This window comes from Acartia tonsa, chromosome 13 (assembly GCF_053477335.1).
Source record: "Acartia tonsa isolate MP-2025a chromosome 13, ASM5347733v1, whole genome shotgun sequence".
Classification (NCBI taxonomy): domain Eukaryota; kingdom Metazoa; phylum Arthropoda; class Copepoda; order Calanoida; family Acartiidae; genus Acartia; species Acartia tonsa.
The window spans coordinates 33,354,528-33,373,603 of record NC_137272.1 but is presented as its reverse complement, the minus strand read 5'-3'; the positions used below and the strand labels follow the sequence as shown (position 1 = coordinate 33,373,603).

General features: G+C 32.0%; 1 protein-coding gene across 1 annotated transcript in view; it reads right to left on the bottom strand.

Annotated features, from left to right (window-relative positions):
* Positions 1–2,845: 2,845 nt before the first annotated feature.
* The window catches only part of LOC145334937 (uncharacterized), a 46,490-nt gene continuing 30,259 nt past the window's right edge, over positions 2,846–19,076 (bottom strand). Inside the window, exons 2-4 of the mRNA XM_080180575.1 lie at positions 4,083–4,289; positions 3,891–3,984; positions 2,846–3,778 (exon numbers count right to left, since the gene is read on the bottom strand). Of these exons, the coding sequence (XP_080036701.1) occupies positions 3,724–3,778; positions 3,891–3,984; positions 4,083–4,284 (351 nt within the window). The 5' untranslated portion in view covers positions 4,285–4,289 and the 3' untranslated portion in view covers positions 2,846–3,723. The remainder of the gene's footprint in view (positions 3,779–3,890; positions 3,985–4,082; positions 4,290–19,076) is intronic.

Sequence of the window (19,076 nt, the reverse complement as noted above, 5' to 3'; positions counted from 1 at the left end):
ATAAACCAACCAATCAAATTTTAATAAAAGTAAAAGCACAATAAACACATGAAGGTACAAACGGACTAAGTGATTTATAAAACAGATGTTCAGTTCACACAAAAGAAAGAAAAAAAGAGAGAGAATATGCGATAAATGATAAATTCATGAAATAATAAAAGTTTTACATCTTTTGAAGCATGACTGACGAAATAAGTTATTTATATACTGGTTTTTGTATCTAAGCTTAGCCAATCCTTATAATAAAGTAACATGATGTTTGTTTGCTTGTCTGTGTGTCTGTTTGTACCAAAGGATCTCGCTAACCGCTGAACTGATATGGTTTTCCTTTACAGGGTAGCTTCTCATGGATCCTGGGTAGGCTATTTTGGGGGAAGGTATCACCACCCTACCAATAGAAATCGCAAAAAGTATAAAAAAAATATTAAGTACTAGCGGAGAAAAAAATATTTTTGGTAAATAGCGGATTTTAACATAGATTGACAAAACAATTTTATGTGTCCCCTAGAGGCCTTTAGGGGCTTAGTAGCCGCTAGTAAAGGTATAAAATAATAGTATTATCAAAGTTAGATAGTATATTAGCTTTTATATAAAAATTGCTTTTTTTTAAATTGACTCTTTGTACGTTTTTGCATAACAGCGATGCATCTGTATAATTAGGTCTAGAAGATATTTTCACATAATTTAATAGAGTAAAACACTAGAGGGAGAAAGGGTTAACTAACTGTATCTCCCAATCGCTACCACCTTGTACAACCCTTCTATTAGGTCATTGAAAATCAACCAATGGTGTCGCTTATATTACCCAGCCAAGTAGCAGAAAATAATTTAGAAGCAGAAGAAAGAGGTCTTGGAAAAAGAATGGGAGGTAGTTGTCTGTATATAAATCTATACTATAGATCTGTTCATAATGTATCCTTTTTTAAAGTGATTTCGGTAAGATACCTTTAGTTTTCGTTCGGACTTCATATCAAACTAAAAAATTAGATTATAATTGTATAAATATAAACAAAATTATAGGCAAGATAAGTTACAGAATGTAGGATATTTATTAATCAAGCTTTGTTTTTATCAAAAACTATTAACCTAGAATAATTCTTTGTTCAATTTCTTACTATTAAACAAGGATGCCAAATCCTTAAAAGCGAAGCTATGAAATGGTAGGACAAAGTAACATTATTTTTAAATACTAAATCCTAGGACAAAAAAGTACAATTTTATAAGCGAAGCATCTTTATAATCAAGTATTAAACATGTAAGTATGTCCTTAAACAATATCATGTATTTAAGCAGTTTTTCAACAAATTTACTTATAATTTTGCTTCGACTGTTATACATTTATATTCTGATTATTGAGTTCTGACACTCTACAGGTGTTAATTTCGTTTGCCTTTCCATTTTAGAGTTTTGCTTTAATGGATGTTGTCATCCTTGTTTTTTAACAAAACGTACACATTTATTTCCATGAGTAAAAATTTTTGTTGTCTGATAAAAATTAACTAAATAACAAATGGACTTTAGCTTTTCAGGAATAATTATTTATGTTTTTTTTTATGTAAAAGTAACCTGATCTGTGTATGCGTGTCTGTCTGTACCGAAGGATTTCTGCAACCACTGAACCTCTATGTTTCTTTTTTACAGCGTAGCTTCTCATAGATCCTGCGAAGGTTTATAACTATTTCGGGCGAGGGTACAACCACAAACCCAAATAAATAGCCTCCAAGAAAAAAATTACCCCTTCAAAATTTTTATATTTTAATTTAAAACTAAAATTAAATTTGGGGAGGCGACTTCATAGCTTATGATTGAAATTTCGAGATCAATTTTCATTGTAGAGAGGTCTAGTTTTCACTAAAAGGTCTACATTTGAGCCGGTAACAACTTCAAGGTAACCGCAAATTGATATGGTAAAGATTTAAAAATTCATGTTTTTTTTGGGCCAGTCTACTAACCATACATCTAAAAAAAAGTGATGTCAAAAGTGTAGAATAAAAATTCATTTTAAAAATCACCAAACATCCGCAATAAAACTATGTAGCTGGACAAACTGACTCAAAATCATTCATGTAACGTCATAAAAATGAGGGATTATCCATCTCTTCTTAGGGGTTTTCTTTCCCACTTATTCTCTTATCTCCCTCATTTTTATGACGACACATGGCTGATACTTTAGACACTTTGTCGAGCTACATAAAACTGCATGGCTAGGCGGATGTAATTTTTTTTTTGGCTGCAGATTAGATATATTTTTTAAAGAGAATCTTAGCGGAAGAAGCATATTAAGATTTATTTTTCGTTGCCAGCCGCTATGGTTAGCGATTTTATGAATAAATAGCCGTAAACCTTTCCTAGACCTTTCATAAGAATAAAATGGCCTAAAACGATCTTTGGACCTATAAGAAGCTTTACTGGAAACTGGAACTATATCGGTTAAGCAGTTTGTTAGATCCTTTGCTACAGACAAAAAAGCTGAATACTTTAAATAATAGGATTGTGCGGTCAAACTGCGATAGTGGATTGTTAAACGGCTGTGGCTGGCCTTATTTAACTGCAGATTGTCCTATAGAAGATGGGAAACGGCTGTGACTTGCTGAAAAATGACTGCAGCGGCTGCCGAACCATCAAACTCTTTAGTTTAAAGAATATCTTAATGAATAAGTTATTTTTTTACTTAAATTTTGTTTGTATTTTTGATTATTTATTTTACAACGCGTTAATAAAGTTGCCTAACCATTAATAAACTTAAACCATATCCTTATTGTTTAAGTCTGTTACATTTTTTTCTTTTTTCTTCATAAGTTTTTTATAGCTTTATTTATTTTTATAATCTTATAAAATAACACAATTTAATATTTTTAAAATTTTATTAGTTTTTTTTTTAATTTAAATTTTTTCCAGAACTGATGTGATATTTTAACAACATAACAATTAAATAACAAGAACAATAATTCTAACTAATTATCCAACTTCAGCTGACGACTAAAAAAGTGACCTATTTCACCTAAATGAAAATATTAAAGAACATTTCTAAATATTTATCAAAAAGACAAAATATTGGCCACAATTTTGAAGTCGGCAGGCAAAGTTGGTTCCCTTAAATCTAAGCTTTTTTTGATTTAAAAAGTCAATTTTGTTGTGTATCTAGGTCAATTTTCACGTCAGTTGTTTCATTACCAACTTATGGTGGACTTTTCACAGTCTGTCTTAAATTAATAATGAAATTATGGTAATAAAAGTCTTAGATCATAAGTATTTTCCAACTTATAATAAGGCTAAATATTATATGATTATGAGGTCCGTTGTTTAAAATGCTTTAAATCCATGGTACTTTGAGGCTATTTTAGTCAAATAATGCTTTTTTCAGTTTTTTTTGAAGAAAAAACTTACTTAAACATAAAGTCAAAAGTCTGATGGTTTTTAAAGTCAAAACAGTAGTTTTTAAAAATCTTGCAAAAATTTGATTTCAAAAGTCTTTCATTTCTCAATTTTTTGATCATTGTTGGTGAAGTTTAACACCATGTCTAATCATTTTTTTTGGCAAAATGAAAAAAAATATAAAAAATTAACAATTATGATTTAACAATGAACAATTAACAATTTTGAACAAGTATGGCATGTTAAAAAAAATTAGATTTGATTCGTGGTGACTAGAGGCAGTAGTGAGTTTGATTTCCATGTTCGTTCGGTCCAGTGGTTGCAGCCAGCAACTTGTTCGTCAGCCATTTACTTTCTAGTCTCGTCATACTGAGCCTGGGCGTTCTCGTAGGTCTCGTAGTACCTGCAAATAATTGGGTTATTTTTCAACAAAAAAAGAGATTTTTCCAAAAAAAAAAACTGAAAATTATAAAAAATATTTGAATTTTCAAAAAATATCTTTGCTGATTTTTTACCTGTTGGCGGCATTGTAGGAGGAGGGAGCTCCATACTCAGCGGCGGGGGCACCATATCCAGTGGCGGGGGCACCATATCCACTCTCAACAGCGGCTACAAAAAAAAATTATTTTTGTTAGCAAAAATTGTAAAAAAAAGATTTGGGGGGGGGGACAATTGAAAAATTTTTGGAAAGTTTTGAAAAAAATTACCAGGCTCTCCGATGCCAAGGAAGTAAACAGCGAGGAAGGCAAGGATACCGAGGAGGATGGCCTGGGGGATCAGGTTGATGGTGTAGCCGGGACCAGTGAAGTACAGTCTGCCCTCTCCCTGCTCAGACACGTCCTTGGTCTCTAGGGCCATGGCGGAACCGGCCAACAGGACAAAGCAAAGTGCGGCTATGGATTTGTTCATTTTGTCTGAAAATAATCATATAAATTAGATTATGATAATGTTAGATACAAGCCGTTTTGTAAATGTTAAAAACTGAAAGAATCGTAAAAGTTGTCGCAAATATAGGTATTAAATGATAAGTTAATATTGCTTATCACAAAATGTGCAAAAAAAAATTTAAGTTGAAGAATATTTTGTTGTTCACCATTGAATGAACGCTGTTTTAACTTTTATCACTTTTGAGAAGAAAAAAAACTTAGCATAGTAGCTATATAAGTGAGAGTGAAGGAAGTTGGACCATGAATGAAAGCAAAAGTGACAAGCGTCTTATAAGACGCCAAGTCGGGAAATGAGGCTAAAGTACGCCACCCCTGTGCCCCCTCCCCGCCCCGCAAACTATGCTAAGTTATCTAGGACAATCACATTGTGAACACCGCCTTCTCTCACTTGAAGCGCTCCTTAATATCGCTGCGGGCACTATGCCATGACTTGGCGATTTTTATACTATATGCATATACATATGCTGTGCCCACCCACTCCCACTTGAGGAGCTAGGAGGAGGAGGAGGGCATGATTAGAAGATGTTGATAGTACAAGAACCTGAATTCAACTGATTGCTAAGAGATTCCAACGCTCCAAAGAAGAGTTGTTTTTGCGGAATTTGGTGAAGCGTAATCCAGATACATATATTTGTGGCCCGCGGTCTAATAATACAATAATTATCTGTTGTTACAATTAACTTCAAGCCTAGGGAACCATCACTATATACTGTGATAAAACCATGAATATTCCCATTCAAGGAACCAACTTTTCCGTAAGGAGCATCTCCGAGAGAATATGGGCTGAAAAGGGGAGGCTTCACGTCGAAGAAAGGGAATGTTTTATGGAGGGCAGGGGGCAGGGGGTGAATATTGACTAAAGTAGAACTGAAACAATTACAACAACTTGATATATATATGTGTGTGTGTGTGTGTGTGTGTGTGTGTGTGTGTATGTGTGAATATGTATAAGGATGTGGTGGTTAAGTTACAATTCCGTCAAGTATTGTACGCTTAAGACAGTATGACGCTTTTAGATAGATAGATAGATAGGATAATATGATGGATAGACAGATAGATAGATGGATGGATGGATGATGGATAGATAGATAGATAGATAGGATAATATGATGGATAGACAGATAGATAGATGGATGGATGGATGAATGGATTGATGGATACGTAGATAGATAGATCGATAGATTTTAGATAGATTGATAGATTTTAGATGTATGGATAGATTTTAGTTAGATGTATGGATAGATGAATGGTAAGATAAATAAATATTAAATATATATAGATGGATGAATAGATTTTAGATAAATAGATAAATTTACTGATATATAGAAAGATGGATTCATAAATTATATAGTTAGATAGATAGATAGATGGATAGATGAATGGATGGATGATGGGTAGAAAGATGGTTAGATAGATAGATGAATGGATAGATGATGGGTAGATAGATTGATGTATGGATAGATGAATGAATGGATTGATTGATAAAAATATATATAGATAAATTGATAGATAGATAGATGAATGGATGGATTTATGGATAGATAGATGAATATGTATACAGATAGATAAGAGAAAGATAGATTGAAAAAAAAATCATATAGTTATATAGATAAGGAGAGACAGGCAATATCTAAAGAAGAATTGATTGATTGATGGATAGATAGTGAGAGGGTAAAAAAATCAGATAGATACAAAAATGCTTTCATAGCAAGGCAGTTATACCCCTTTATAAGATGAAATATTTTTTTGATTTGATACATATTCATCTGTTTAGAAAGACTTTGTTTAAAATATTATATCAGAAAAAAAGCATTATATTTTGTTTTAACGTCTTTAAAAATATCAATAATCAATATCATACTATAAAAGTAAAAGGATTTGTGACTGTCTGTATCAAAAGATCTCGCTAACAGCTAATCCGATATGGGTGTCCTTTAAAATGAAGATTTTTATAGATCTAAGAAATGTTTATAACTATTTTTTGGGAAGCTACTTCCAACCACCCCCCCCCCCCCTTCACGCTAGTGGCTCTAAAGATCTCTAGGGGCGTAGCCACACGTAACAGAATGAATGGGTAGATAGATAGATACACATCCTATTATATAAAGTAGTAAGCTTTTTTTGTCTGGATCATGCTTACCGATATGGTTCTCCTTTACAGAGAAGCTTCCCATATGTTCTGAGATGGTTTCAGGTTTTTTTATTTTGATAAATAAGTATGGCTATTTTTCTACCCTTCCATATCCCTTCGAATATAGAGCCCCTAGATGCTAGGGGCACAGCTGCTAGTTACACATATAGTGAAATAGACAATTAGGATACCTTAATGTAAGTCATAAAAATGTTATATTTTTTCCCAAATAACTTAAAGTAACGGTCACATTTTATTATTTCTAATTGCCCCAAAACTGAATTTATTTTAAATCCACAATTATATAATAAAAGAAAACAAGGATGACAATATCCCTAAGAAGAAGTAAATCTTTTGACTAATGGAATAATCTTACAAATAAATATTTATTAAAACTTAAGTTTAAGCCGTTTAAATATATTTAATATCACAGGAGAAAATAAAAATGTTTTTTTTCCTAAAAATCTTTATTAACAGCTTAGCAAATTGCATTTTGATCGCATAAAATTTTTGACGTCTATCATTTATAGCAGACAAGTTAAACCCTTTCTTGTAGGGCGGACAGACAGACAGACCAACTGATAATGGAGTAGTCCCTATACTAATTATAGATAATAAGGATCTAAAACTTAAATTTGGATTATTACGGTACTTACAAGATATGTAAGATACCAGGGATCTTAGAGGATAAGACAATGGATGATAAATTGATGTATATACTCAATGATGATAAAAAAAATTTCCTCTCCTGTAGATTACAATTATTGGTTAAAAAGTTTGGACAAAGCAATTTCGGAGCAACTCAAAAAAAAATTAAATAAAAGTTCCCAAAGATTTTTAGCCAACATCTAAGATAAAGATGTTATAAAAAAAACTTTGGTTACTAATTAACAGTGCAATTTCCCCTCCCTCCCTCCATCCCTGGATACAAATAAATTTGAGACAAAAGAGAGCAATTCAAATATTAACAAGGATGGGAATACATCCTTAAAAGCGAAGCTAAACAAATCAGATGATAGGACAAACGAACATTAACAAATATAGAGTTGCAGTACTTATAATATTGTGAATTATTGGTTATTCTTTCAAATTAATAGGAAGATTTATGATACTTCAAAACAGCTAAAAAAAACAACTAAAATGGACGTACTGGCTATCAGCAATTTAATTTTAGAGTTCTTGCGCTACCTATATTATACCTTATTGTAATATTCACTCACATAACATATTCAAAGCTATATATTCCGACATCTATATATTATTCACACACAAAAAAAGAAAAATATACTTATAGTTAAACAGCGGTTTTTCCTAAGAAGTAAGGGTTTCTAATCTAGTGTAAGATTTCAAGTTTTTGGGCAAGTTTTAGGCTGTTTTTGTGCTTCCTTTTGAACCCCTGAATGCAGAGCGCCTAGATTAGTATTATAAAATAGGATGAAAAAATTGAATTATTAAAAAAATATAAATTACAAACAAAACATTTATAAAGGCTGTATTTATATTTTTTGTCGTTTCAACAAATCATCAAAAAAGTCTTATTTTCAGTTACTTTTTGCTAGTTTGGAAGAATATATTTGGAGTATGCATAGTAAAACATATTGTTTTACACGAATTAAATTATTAACAAATATTGCTAAATACAATACTCCATAGGATATACACAGACAGACAGATAGATGGATAGATAATTTGCCAGCTTTGTTATCATATAACCTTGTGGGGAGGTAACCTTGTTATAGTTCTACCTAACCCAACATTACATAACATGATAACACGAATAAAATTAAAATAGTGTATAATACAAAGTAGAAGAATGTCTGTCCATTAGAGTAAAACACTAGAGGGAGAAAGGGTTAAATAACTGTATCTCCCCATCGCAACCGCCTTGTGCAACCTTTCTATTGGGTCATTGCAAATCAACCAATATTTACACAGCCAAGTAGCAGAAAATAATTTAGAAGCAGACGAAAGAGGTCTTTGAACAAGGAAGGGAGGTAGTTGTCTGTATATACATTCTAATGATCTGTTGTCTGTCCGTTTGTCTATCCTGTTTTTTTTCTTTTCAGGGCGACATAACATACGTAAGGACTAGGGGCGAGGCAAAAGTATATCATTAAGCTAAAAAGCCTTAATTATAATGGAAAAAACTTAAAATTTTCAATGTAAATTATTAAATGATAGGTTGTCGCTATTAATTCAATATACTCTTTTTTAGCTGAATGAATCAAAATTTAGATCTATACAAGGATGACAACATCCATAACAGCAAAGCTCAATAAATGAGACGGTCAAACAAACGAATATCAACAAATATAGAGTAAGAACGCATTTGATTTTTAGACATTATGTTGAAGTTTAAACAAAATTTTCTTTAAATTTTACTTAACTACAGGATACTTAATATGGAAATGATTAAGACTTGATTTAAAATACTTTTTTTCACTGTACCTTGTCGTTAGTGGAATTATTTATTTTAAATGTATCGAATAAAAACATTTCAACATATATGGAATAGATTTAAAAAGCTTTAAAATAATAGTCATTATGCAAAGTTTTAGAATAATAAATAAATTCTTAAAGGCCCAAATTAACGGACAAAGCTTAAATATTGAAAAGTTTTGCCTTTAAAAATGTGTACTTCATATTGAATCAAATTACTGAAAGAAATTCACATTTAGTTATAACATAACATAATTAATTGTATATCAAAAAAAGTTTGAAAATAATGTAATTGACAAGCTGAACTAGTTTTATATTATGAATTACGGTTGCGTCTTTAGCGTTTAGTGATAGCTTACAAAAAAAAATTTTTGAGGGTTACTTAAAATCAAATGGATGAAAAAATGCTAGTTTGAAGCTTTACCAATCGGTTAGTGAGATCTTATATAACAGTTACTCAACCGCATAGCTAGCCAAGGTTATGTTTGTTGGTTAAGTTTCGGCTTGAGTTTTGGCCTAGGCCAATTGTTTCAAATACAAGTAAATGTGTGTTTTTATGTGTGTGTGTGTGTGTGTTTGTGTGATTTTGATATAGTGTGTGTGTGTATGTATGTGTGTGAGAGTTTGTGTGTGAAAATTGATAAAATTTAAGAAATCCAAGGTCTAAATTTTATTGAATCATGCAAAACTTTTTTTCTTGTTTCATACGTGAAATATTAATTACACAATTATCTATCTATCTATCTATGTACTTATCTATGTATCTATCTATCTATCTATGTATGTATCTATCTATATATCTATCTATCTATCTATCTATCTATCTATCTATCTATCTATCTATCTATCTATCTATCTATCTATCTATCTATCTATCTATCTATCTATATATCTATATATCTATCTATCTATCTATCTATCTATCTATCTATCTATCTATCTTTATATCTATCTATCTATCTATCTATCTATCTATCTATCTATCTATCTATCTATCTATCTATCTATCTATCTATCTATCTTTATATCTATCTATCTATCTATCTATGTACTTATCTATGTATCTATCTATTTATCTATATATCTATCTATCTATCTATTTATATCTATCTATCTATGTTTTACAAATAAACTTTTGTTCATTCTATGTGGACTATATCTATCAATCTATCTATCTATCTATCTTTCTATCTATATATCTTTCTATCTATCTATCTGTCTATATATCTATCTATTTATCTATCTATCTATCCATCCACCTATTAAGTTATCTATCTATCTAGCCTTTATTTCATTGATAATGTTATTTTTGATTTTTCTTTGCTAACATAACTTTATTAAAGTACGATAGTTAAAGTAATTTTTGTTTAATTAAATAACATTTGTTTATAATAGAACCTCTACTCCATAATTAACCTTGCTACAGGCAAAGAAAAAGCTTCAAGGACATTTACGAATCTTCACTGAAAAGCAATGATCTCGGACGTGAGAAAAGACAAACAGACAGACAAACGGATAGACCAACAGACAGACAAACAAACAAACAGACAGATTAACAGATAAACAAAGAGACAGACAAACAAACAGACAGACAGACAGGTTGACAGACAAACAAACAGACAGACAGACAGACATACAAACAGACAGACATACAAACAGACAGACAGACAGACAAGTAGGCGGACAAACAGACAGACAAACAGACGGACAAACAAGAAGACAGACTAAAAAACAGAAAAACAGATAAAAAAACAGACAAACAAACAAAAAGACAGACTAAAAAACAGACAAACAGATAAATAAACAGACAGACAAACATACATAAAAACAAACCGACAGATAGACAAACATACAGACAAACAAACAGACAAAAAAAAGCAATAGACAGACAGATAGACAAACAATAAACATACAGACAAACAGACAGACAGACAGACTAAAAAACAGAGAAAGAAATGAACTGACAGAATGATAATAAAATGAGGACTTTAAAAAAAACTTTTATTGAATCAATGATTATTATTTAATTTTAGTCTAAAACTTGTTTTAAAATATTATTATTATTATGTTATTAACATAAAAAGTTAGCCAAAATAGAATGCATTTTGACGATAATTTTTAAACTCTTTAATTATGTCTTCTTTATCTCTTTATAAGCAAAGATTTTCTATATTTATAGTGTTTCTGTACGTCCGTCTGTCCATTTTAGGCAGCATAGATCTTTAAAAGGACTCTCCACAGAAAAATCAACTTTGGATTTTTGAAAATCTAACCTGAAATTATTATTCTCTGTTCAATTTTAGGCATTTTTTGTTTTTGTGGCATCGCGATCGAAGCCCTTTGAAATTTTTTACCTCCTTTAAGTGAATCCTCCCGCCATTTAATTTGTGCTGCTTTAGTGATTTTTAGCTTCTATTTTTGCCGCCGTTGCCGCATTCATCGCCCTTCTCCGCCGCTACTCCGCTGTACGTCGCTTTTTAATACATGCTCCCCTCTCCCTTGTTCTGAAATTAAATGGAGGCTGGGGGTGTTGTGTATAGCTACGTACGCAATGTATAGCGGAGTAGCGGCGGAGAAGGGCGATGAATGCGGCAACTGCGGCAAAAGATGGTTATATTTGGCGGAGGCGAACTCAAAATGGAGGTGGTAGGATTGTCCAGTCAAGGAAGAGGATAAATCGTAGAGCGGCCGGTTGCAATGGAGCAAATGTTCTTTAGCGGCGAACATATATTGAGTGGAGGAAAGTGTAGTATATATTGTTATAGCGGCAGTACAAATAGGCGGCGGACAAAATTTTCAAAGGGCTTCGATCGCGATGCCACAAAAACAAAAAATGCCTAAAATTGAACAGAGAATAATAGTTTCAGGTTAGATTTTCAAAAATCCAAAGTTGATTTTTCTGTGGAGAGTCCTTTTAATTCATTCAAGTTAGCATCGTTCTATCGATTTTAAGACTTGCATGATGATTCCTGTAACAACTTTATTACAACTAAATATCAAACCAATAAAATTTCTACGTCTATTTTAAACATCAAAACATCGAGGTTTTGTTCAGAGGTGGATTCTTTAAAAAAATCCACCAAAATCACATTAAAAATCTACAAAAATTAAACAAAATCATAGAAGGGTTATTACCATAAGATTTTATTTAATTTTTGTAGATTTTTTTATGTGATTTTGGTGGATTTTTCACGAAAACAATTTTGCCCCACTAAGCGATTATTGGGGCAAATTTTTTTTAAGAATCCATCTTAGATTTTAGAGTCTGTTCAATATTAAAGAACTTTTACTCTTTTTTGCGCTTCGCTTTTGGGGGTTCAGTAACATCCAACAGACAACCAATCATGGTAATGAGGTGCGCCTGTTTTGGGCCAAGGCATTCTCCATAACCGTTTACGTCGCTAAAATAGCAGCAGTAGGAACCATTCTTAACGTCTTTAGCTATGACGCGTTGTCGGGCCGAGATTCGAACCAATCACCTCCCGACGACGGCCGGATGCACTACGTGTTACTGTTGAGCCACGGTAGCGGGTTAATTATTACGGTACTTGTCATTTAATATAATTTGTAAATGTTATAGTTTGTAATAAAATGTAAACTTAAATTTAATTTTATGACAACTTTTATTGTTAAACACCAAAATTGTTAAATTGTTTGTTTTTTAAAAGATCTAAATTAGCTTCTATCATGTCCAAATTAAAGTAAAACATATGAAGATAAAAATTAAAATTTTAAATTTATTAATGTAAACTTGAAACCTATTCTAATGAATATTTCCAACAAAAAGTATATCACAAAACCTTTTTTTTGTGGTATTTGTAATAATAATTAGTAGCGTAGCTACTCTGGAATTAGATTTGGCCGTACGTCTGTAACTGTTTCTGCCTTTTTTATTGGCCATTATTAATAATTCCATAACTAAAATTCATAAAATGAAAACATTCAATTTGAGTTTTATGTTTTTAAGTTGAGTGTTCAAACGTTTCAACCACTAATTTTATTCTACATAGAAGGGGTAATTTTTTGTATCATCATTGGGGACGTATATCAATTTTTCGGCCATTGTCCTGTGCCTTTAGATCCCTGGCTACTTATAGACGCTGTAATCCTTGTTTTAATAATAATTGTAACTTCTTGAATACCCTTGAAGGCCAAGGGTATGAAACAAATCATAGTTAAATGTATTGTTTCAAATATATTAGTTAGAGTACATATGTTAACTTTATGTAAGTCGCGAAGCTTTTAATTCAACTGCAGGGTATGTACGTCAGTACGTTTTTATGACATGTGTTTTAGTGTCTTCAAATAATCTATAATACAAAGTTAAATGATGTTTGTCTATTTGTTTGTTTGTACCCAAGGATCTCGCTAACCGCTGAACATATCGAGCTCTCCTTAACAGGGTAGCTCCTGATAGGTCCCAGGAAGGTTTATAACTGTTTAAGGGGAGAGTACCACCACCCTTCCAAGAGAAATCACAAAAAAAAATATTTAAACGAATTTTTGCCTAAAGACTTCTACGCAACATGAAGAGGTATCGTAGAGAATTGAACAAAAAAAAAACACTTAAAGTGCCACTAGAGGCCTCTAGGGGCGTAGCCGCTAGTATATATCAAAAGTAAAAAAAAAGATTTTTGGGGGTGGTGTATCTTTTCCACGGGTTATTTCTTATGCTAAGATTGTAAGCATTTAAATCAAAAAATAGTAAGTCCTGCAGTACATATTCTCTTTAAATGGAGTCTGATGGACCGTAGAAATGTAATAACGTTACATTAAGATACTCTATATTACACGTTAAGAATGTATGTTCGTCCGAGGGATGTGCTTTTGATTTAGTAGCGAAGCTCTATATAAGTATAAATGATAGTCTTTATGTATCTTATATTTTATATTCAACTCTACCATTATATCATAAAACCTGTGTTTCTCTTCCAGACTCTAGAATCCACATGAAAATAGCCTGGAACCACTCTAGAATAAAAAATAATATAATCGACGAATGATAAATAGATAATCGGACTTTTTATGTATTTAAATTTTGGTTAAAGGCTACGCTTAGGTTTCCTCTGGTCATAGTTAATCTTGTTAAGTTTCTAAGTAGACATTTTAATTAACTAGCTCCAAACATAGTTGTTCTTGTTAAGTTTCTATGTAGATATTTTAATTCACTAGCTACGAACTTAGTTGTTCTTGTTAAGTTTCTATGTATATATTTTAATTAACTAGCTACGAACATAGTTGTTCTTGTTAAGTTTCTAAGTAGATATCTTAATTAACTAGCTACGAACTTAGTTGTTCTTGTTAAGTTTCTATGTAGATATTTTAATTAACTAGCTACGAACATAGTTGTTTTTGTTAAGTTTCTATGTAGATATTTTAAATAACTAGCTACGAACATTGTTGTTCTTGTTAAGTTTCTAAGTAGATATCTTAATAAACTAGCTACGAACTTAGTTGTTCTTGTTAAGTTTCTATGTAGATATTTTAATTAACTAGCTACGAACATAGTTGTTCTTGTTAAGTTTCTATATAGATAGTTCAATTAACTAGCAACGACTATGTTTGCTATGGACAAAGATGTTCTTGTTAAGTTTCTATGTAGATATTTTAATTAATTAGCTACGACTATGTTTCCTATGGACATAGTTGTTCTTGTTAAGTTTCTATGTAGATATTTTAATTAACTAGCTACGAACATTGTTGTTCTTGTTAAGTTTCTCTGTAGATATTTTAATTAACTAGCTACGAACATTGTTGTTCTTGTTAAGTTTCTATGTAGATATTTTAATTAACTAGCTACGAACATTGTTGTTCTTGTTAAGTTTCTAAGTAGATATCTTAATTAACTAGCTACGAACTTAGTTGTTCTTGTTAAGTTTCTATGTAGATATTTTAATTAACTAGCTACAAACATAGTTGTTCTTGTTAAGTTTCTATGTAGATAGTTCAATTAACTAGCAACGACTATGTTTGCTATGGACAAAGATGTTTTTGTTAAGTTTCTATGTAGATATTTTAATTAATTAGCTACGACTATGTTTCCTATGGACATAGTTGTTCTTGTTAAGTTTCTATGTAGATATTTTAATTAACTAGCTACGAACATTGTTGTTCTTGTTAAGTTTCTATGTAGATATTTTAATTAACTAGCTACGAACATATTTGTTCTTGTTAAGTTTCTATGTAGATATTTTAATTAACTAGCTACGAACATTGTTGTTCTTGTTAAGTTTCTATGTAGATATTTTAATTAACTAGCTACGAACATTGTTGTTCTTGTTAAGATTCTATGTAGATATTTTAATTAACTAGCTACGAACATATTTGTTCTTGTTAAGATTCTATGTAGATATTTAATTAACTAGCTACGAACATAATTGTTCTTTTTAAGTTTCTATGTAGATATTTTAATTAACTAGCTACGAACATAGTTGTTCTTGTTAAGTTTCTATGTAGATATTTTAATTAACTACCTACAAACATTGTTGTTCTTGTTAAGTTTCTATGTAGATATTTTAATTAACTACCTACAAACATTGTTGTTCTTGTTAAGTTTCTATGTAGATATTTTAATTAACTAGCTACGAACATAGTTGTTCTTGTTAAGTTTCTATGTAGATATTTTAATTGACTAGCTACGAACATTGTTGTTCTTGTTAAGTTTCTATGTAGATATTTTAATTAACTAGCTACGAACATATTTGTTCTTGTTAAGTTTCTATGTAGATATTTTAATTAACTAGCTACGAACATTGTTGTTCTTGTTAAGTTTCTATGTAGATATTTTAATTAACTAGCTACGAACATTGTTGTTCTTGTTAAGATTCTATGTAGATATTTTAATTAACTAGCTACGAACATTGTTGTTCTTGTTAAGATTCTATGTAGATATTTAATTAACTAGCTACGAACATAGTTGTTCTTTTTAAGTTTCTATGTAGATATTTTAATTAACTAGCTACGAACATAGTTGTTCTTGTTAAGTTTCTATGTAGATATTTTAATTGACTAGCTACGAACATTGTTGTTCTTGTTAAGTTTCTATGTAGATATTTTAATTAACTAGCTACGAACATTGTTGTTCTTGTTAAGTTTCTAAGTAGATATCTTAATTAACTAGCTACGAACTTAGTTGTTCTTGTTAAGTTTCTATGTAGATATTTTAATTAACTAGCTACGAACATAGTTGTTCTTGTTAAGTTTCTATGTAGATATTTTAATTAATTAGCTACGAACATTGTTGTTCTTGTTAAGTTTCTATGTAGATATTTTAATTAACTAGCTACGAACATTGTTGTTCTTGTTAAGATTCTATGTAGATATTTTAATTAACTAGCTACGAACATTGTTGTTCTTGTTAAGATTCTATGTAGATATTTAATTAACTAGCTACGAACATAGTTGTTCTTTTTAAGTTTCTATGTAGATATTTTAATTAACTAGCTACGAACATAGTTGTTCTTGTTAAGTTTCTATGTAGATATTTTAATTGACTAGCTACGAACATTGTTGTTCTTGTTAAGTTTCTAAGTAGATATCTTAATTAACTAGCTACGAACTTAGTTGTTCTTGTTAAGTTTCTATGTAGATATTTTAATTAACTAGCTACGAACATAGTTGTTTTTGTTAAGTTTCTATGTAAGATAAGATAAGATAAGATTTATTTTCCTCAAAGGTACAACATATTTTATTAGATATATATCATACATTATGTTACTATGCTTTGATCTGTTTGATTCTTCTGGTTTGTTTGATGCAGGTTTGGTAATATAATAATATACATAATAACTATTATTAAGTACCTAGCATGGAATTGGCCGAACTTCGTCTCCACCTAGTTACCAGGCCAGTTCGAATAAGATGAAGATAACATTTTACAGAAAAAAATTCCATGCAACATTGTACCAGATAGTTAGCATAACCCTTTAAGGGTTGTGGAGCCACTGGTGTACTTTGACGCTTGCTAAGCCGGTACAATGTTATATGTGCAAATAAATAATAATCTTAACAATGAAAGAACAAAAATATCTTGCTGTGTATTTCAGACATCCTCCTACTATCAGTTGCAACTTCTCCAAGCGTAAATTCGGAACAATTAAGGAACCAAAACCTCCACCAGGAGTCGCTATTCCCGTTGTGATCCCTTTTCAGCTCTACATAGACAGTTTCCTTTATAACAAATTATTTTCATTATAGAGTGGAGTTTTGTCCGGGTCTAAGGACATCTCCACACCAATAATTACAGGATGACGGCAAATCACGCGATAACACTTGGTCCAATCCAAAAATCCAAAATCCAAAAAATGAATAAGATATCCTAATATATAATCGTATCATGTACTAAGTGAACAAGGTGTAATGGTTGGTTTCGATTCCTACGGAATCTGATTTTTATTTCTTGAGAATGGATATAATAATCCTATGATGTACAATTGTATAATTGTACAGAATAAAGAATAGGTCATGTGCGATTCCTACGGAATCTGATTTTGGTTTTTTGATAATGGGAGTGTGTCCCTAAATATGTAAGGTTCGATTCCTCCGGAATCTGATTTTTGTGTTTTGAGAACTGGTCACAGCATGGCTGTGAATGGGGCAACAATATGGGGGAGGGTGAGGTGAGGGAAGGTGAGAGGAGAGTGGTTTGTGCTAGAAAACGTTTACATTAATCCATTGATCTCACTCTTTTTGAAAGTAAAGGGTGAAAGTGGGTCATGTTAAAAAAAAGGCTGTGGCGTGCTATTGCGCGCACAATTTGTTATAGCTTTGCTTTAGTGGAGTTTAAATCTTTCTGTTGTTTAGGCACGAAAATGTTCGGAGAGGAAGAGTACCAACAAATGTGGCAGCCGCTACGCAATAGACTGACAATAACATATCAACGACTTCTCAATATAGTTAATGGTGACAATGTCAGTGAGGAAGTACGTCGTGAGGTAGCCCGTCTACTATACCATCAGGGTTATTTAGAAACCGAGTTGGCACTCACACTATACAACCCAAACAAGGATATGGAGTATCATGAAACTAAATTAGGTGAAATTGCTGAGCGGATAACTGCACAAGAGGGGGCTTGTCTCCAACTATAGCTCCAGAAGTTGGCCATTTCTGGTCAGGACCAGTTATGGTCAAGTTCTCTACGACTTTATATACAAGATATCCGCAAAATATCCGCAAAAACAACCGCGGAATTATCCGCAAGACGTTCACAAAAAACAACAGTGAGGCAACAGAAAAAAATCTGCAAAGAGAGAAATAAATAATACAGTTTAGTTTTTTGAAAAAAGTAGCTAAATATAATTTTTTTAAAAATAATTTACCATAAATTCATTGATTTGTTTTTTAATAAATCCTAGATATCTTGCTATGAACTTTTGTTTTTTTATTTGAAAGATGTACAAAGTAATAGGATGTCTGTTAATTAATATTTTGCTATGGATTAATTTAGTATTAGCATAAAAAAAGTAAGGATAAGAAATGTAAGTTGATGAAGTGAGAGGCTAGATAGAATAAGGGAGATGGGTCGAGGAATTGAACAGGTATGGGGGAGGAGGGGAGGAAAACGGGGGGGATAAAATGGGGCGTGGTGAATGGTTTGTGCGCGGTCGTGGCTACCAGCCAGACAGACAGAGCGGCGCTTATTGTTTGGTATATGCTAGGGGGGGAGAAAAAGTAGGGGGTGGGGGGATGAGTGGTTTTCCGGTAAAGCACAGTAGAATAAAGGAAAAAGGGGCGGGAGGGAGACAATTGGTTGTAAAGCATAGGGGAAATACGCGGGAAATCGGAAGTGGGGAAAGTTATTTACTAATTAATAAGATAAATTAAGATTGCATAATGCATGGTATTAAAACACAAGGGGGGTATAAATATGGGGTAGGTAAGGTCAAATTTCAATTGTCTCCAAGATGTCAGATCAAGAAGAGGAAGTAGGACAAGGCCAAGGTGCTCTACCAGACGGGGCGCCGGAAGTTCCGGAGGAGGCTGGAGGTGAGGAAGATGTTCCCCTCCATGACCAGGTGCAGGAGCTCATCGCTATGTTAAATTCTAGCGATGAAGTCGATGATCCTGTACCCGTGCACGGCGTCCAGCAGCTGCTGAACCTCGCGGCAGTGCCTGATCTACTCCCATTTCCGGGGGTAGACAGGCGCTGTCTGGACCTCTGGTTTATGGTCAAGAGGAGGTTGTTG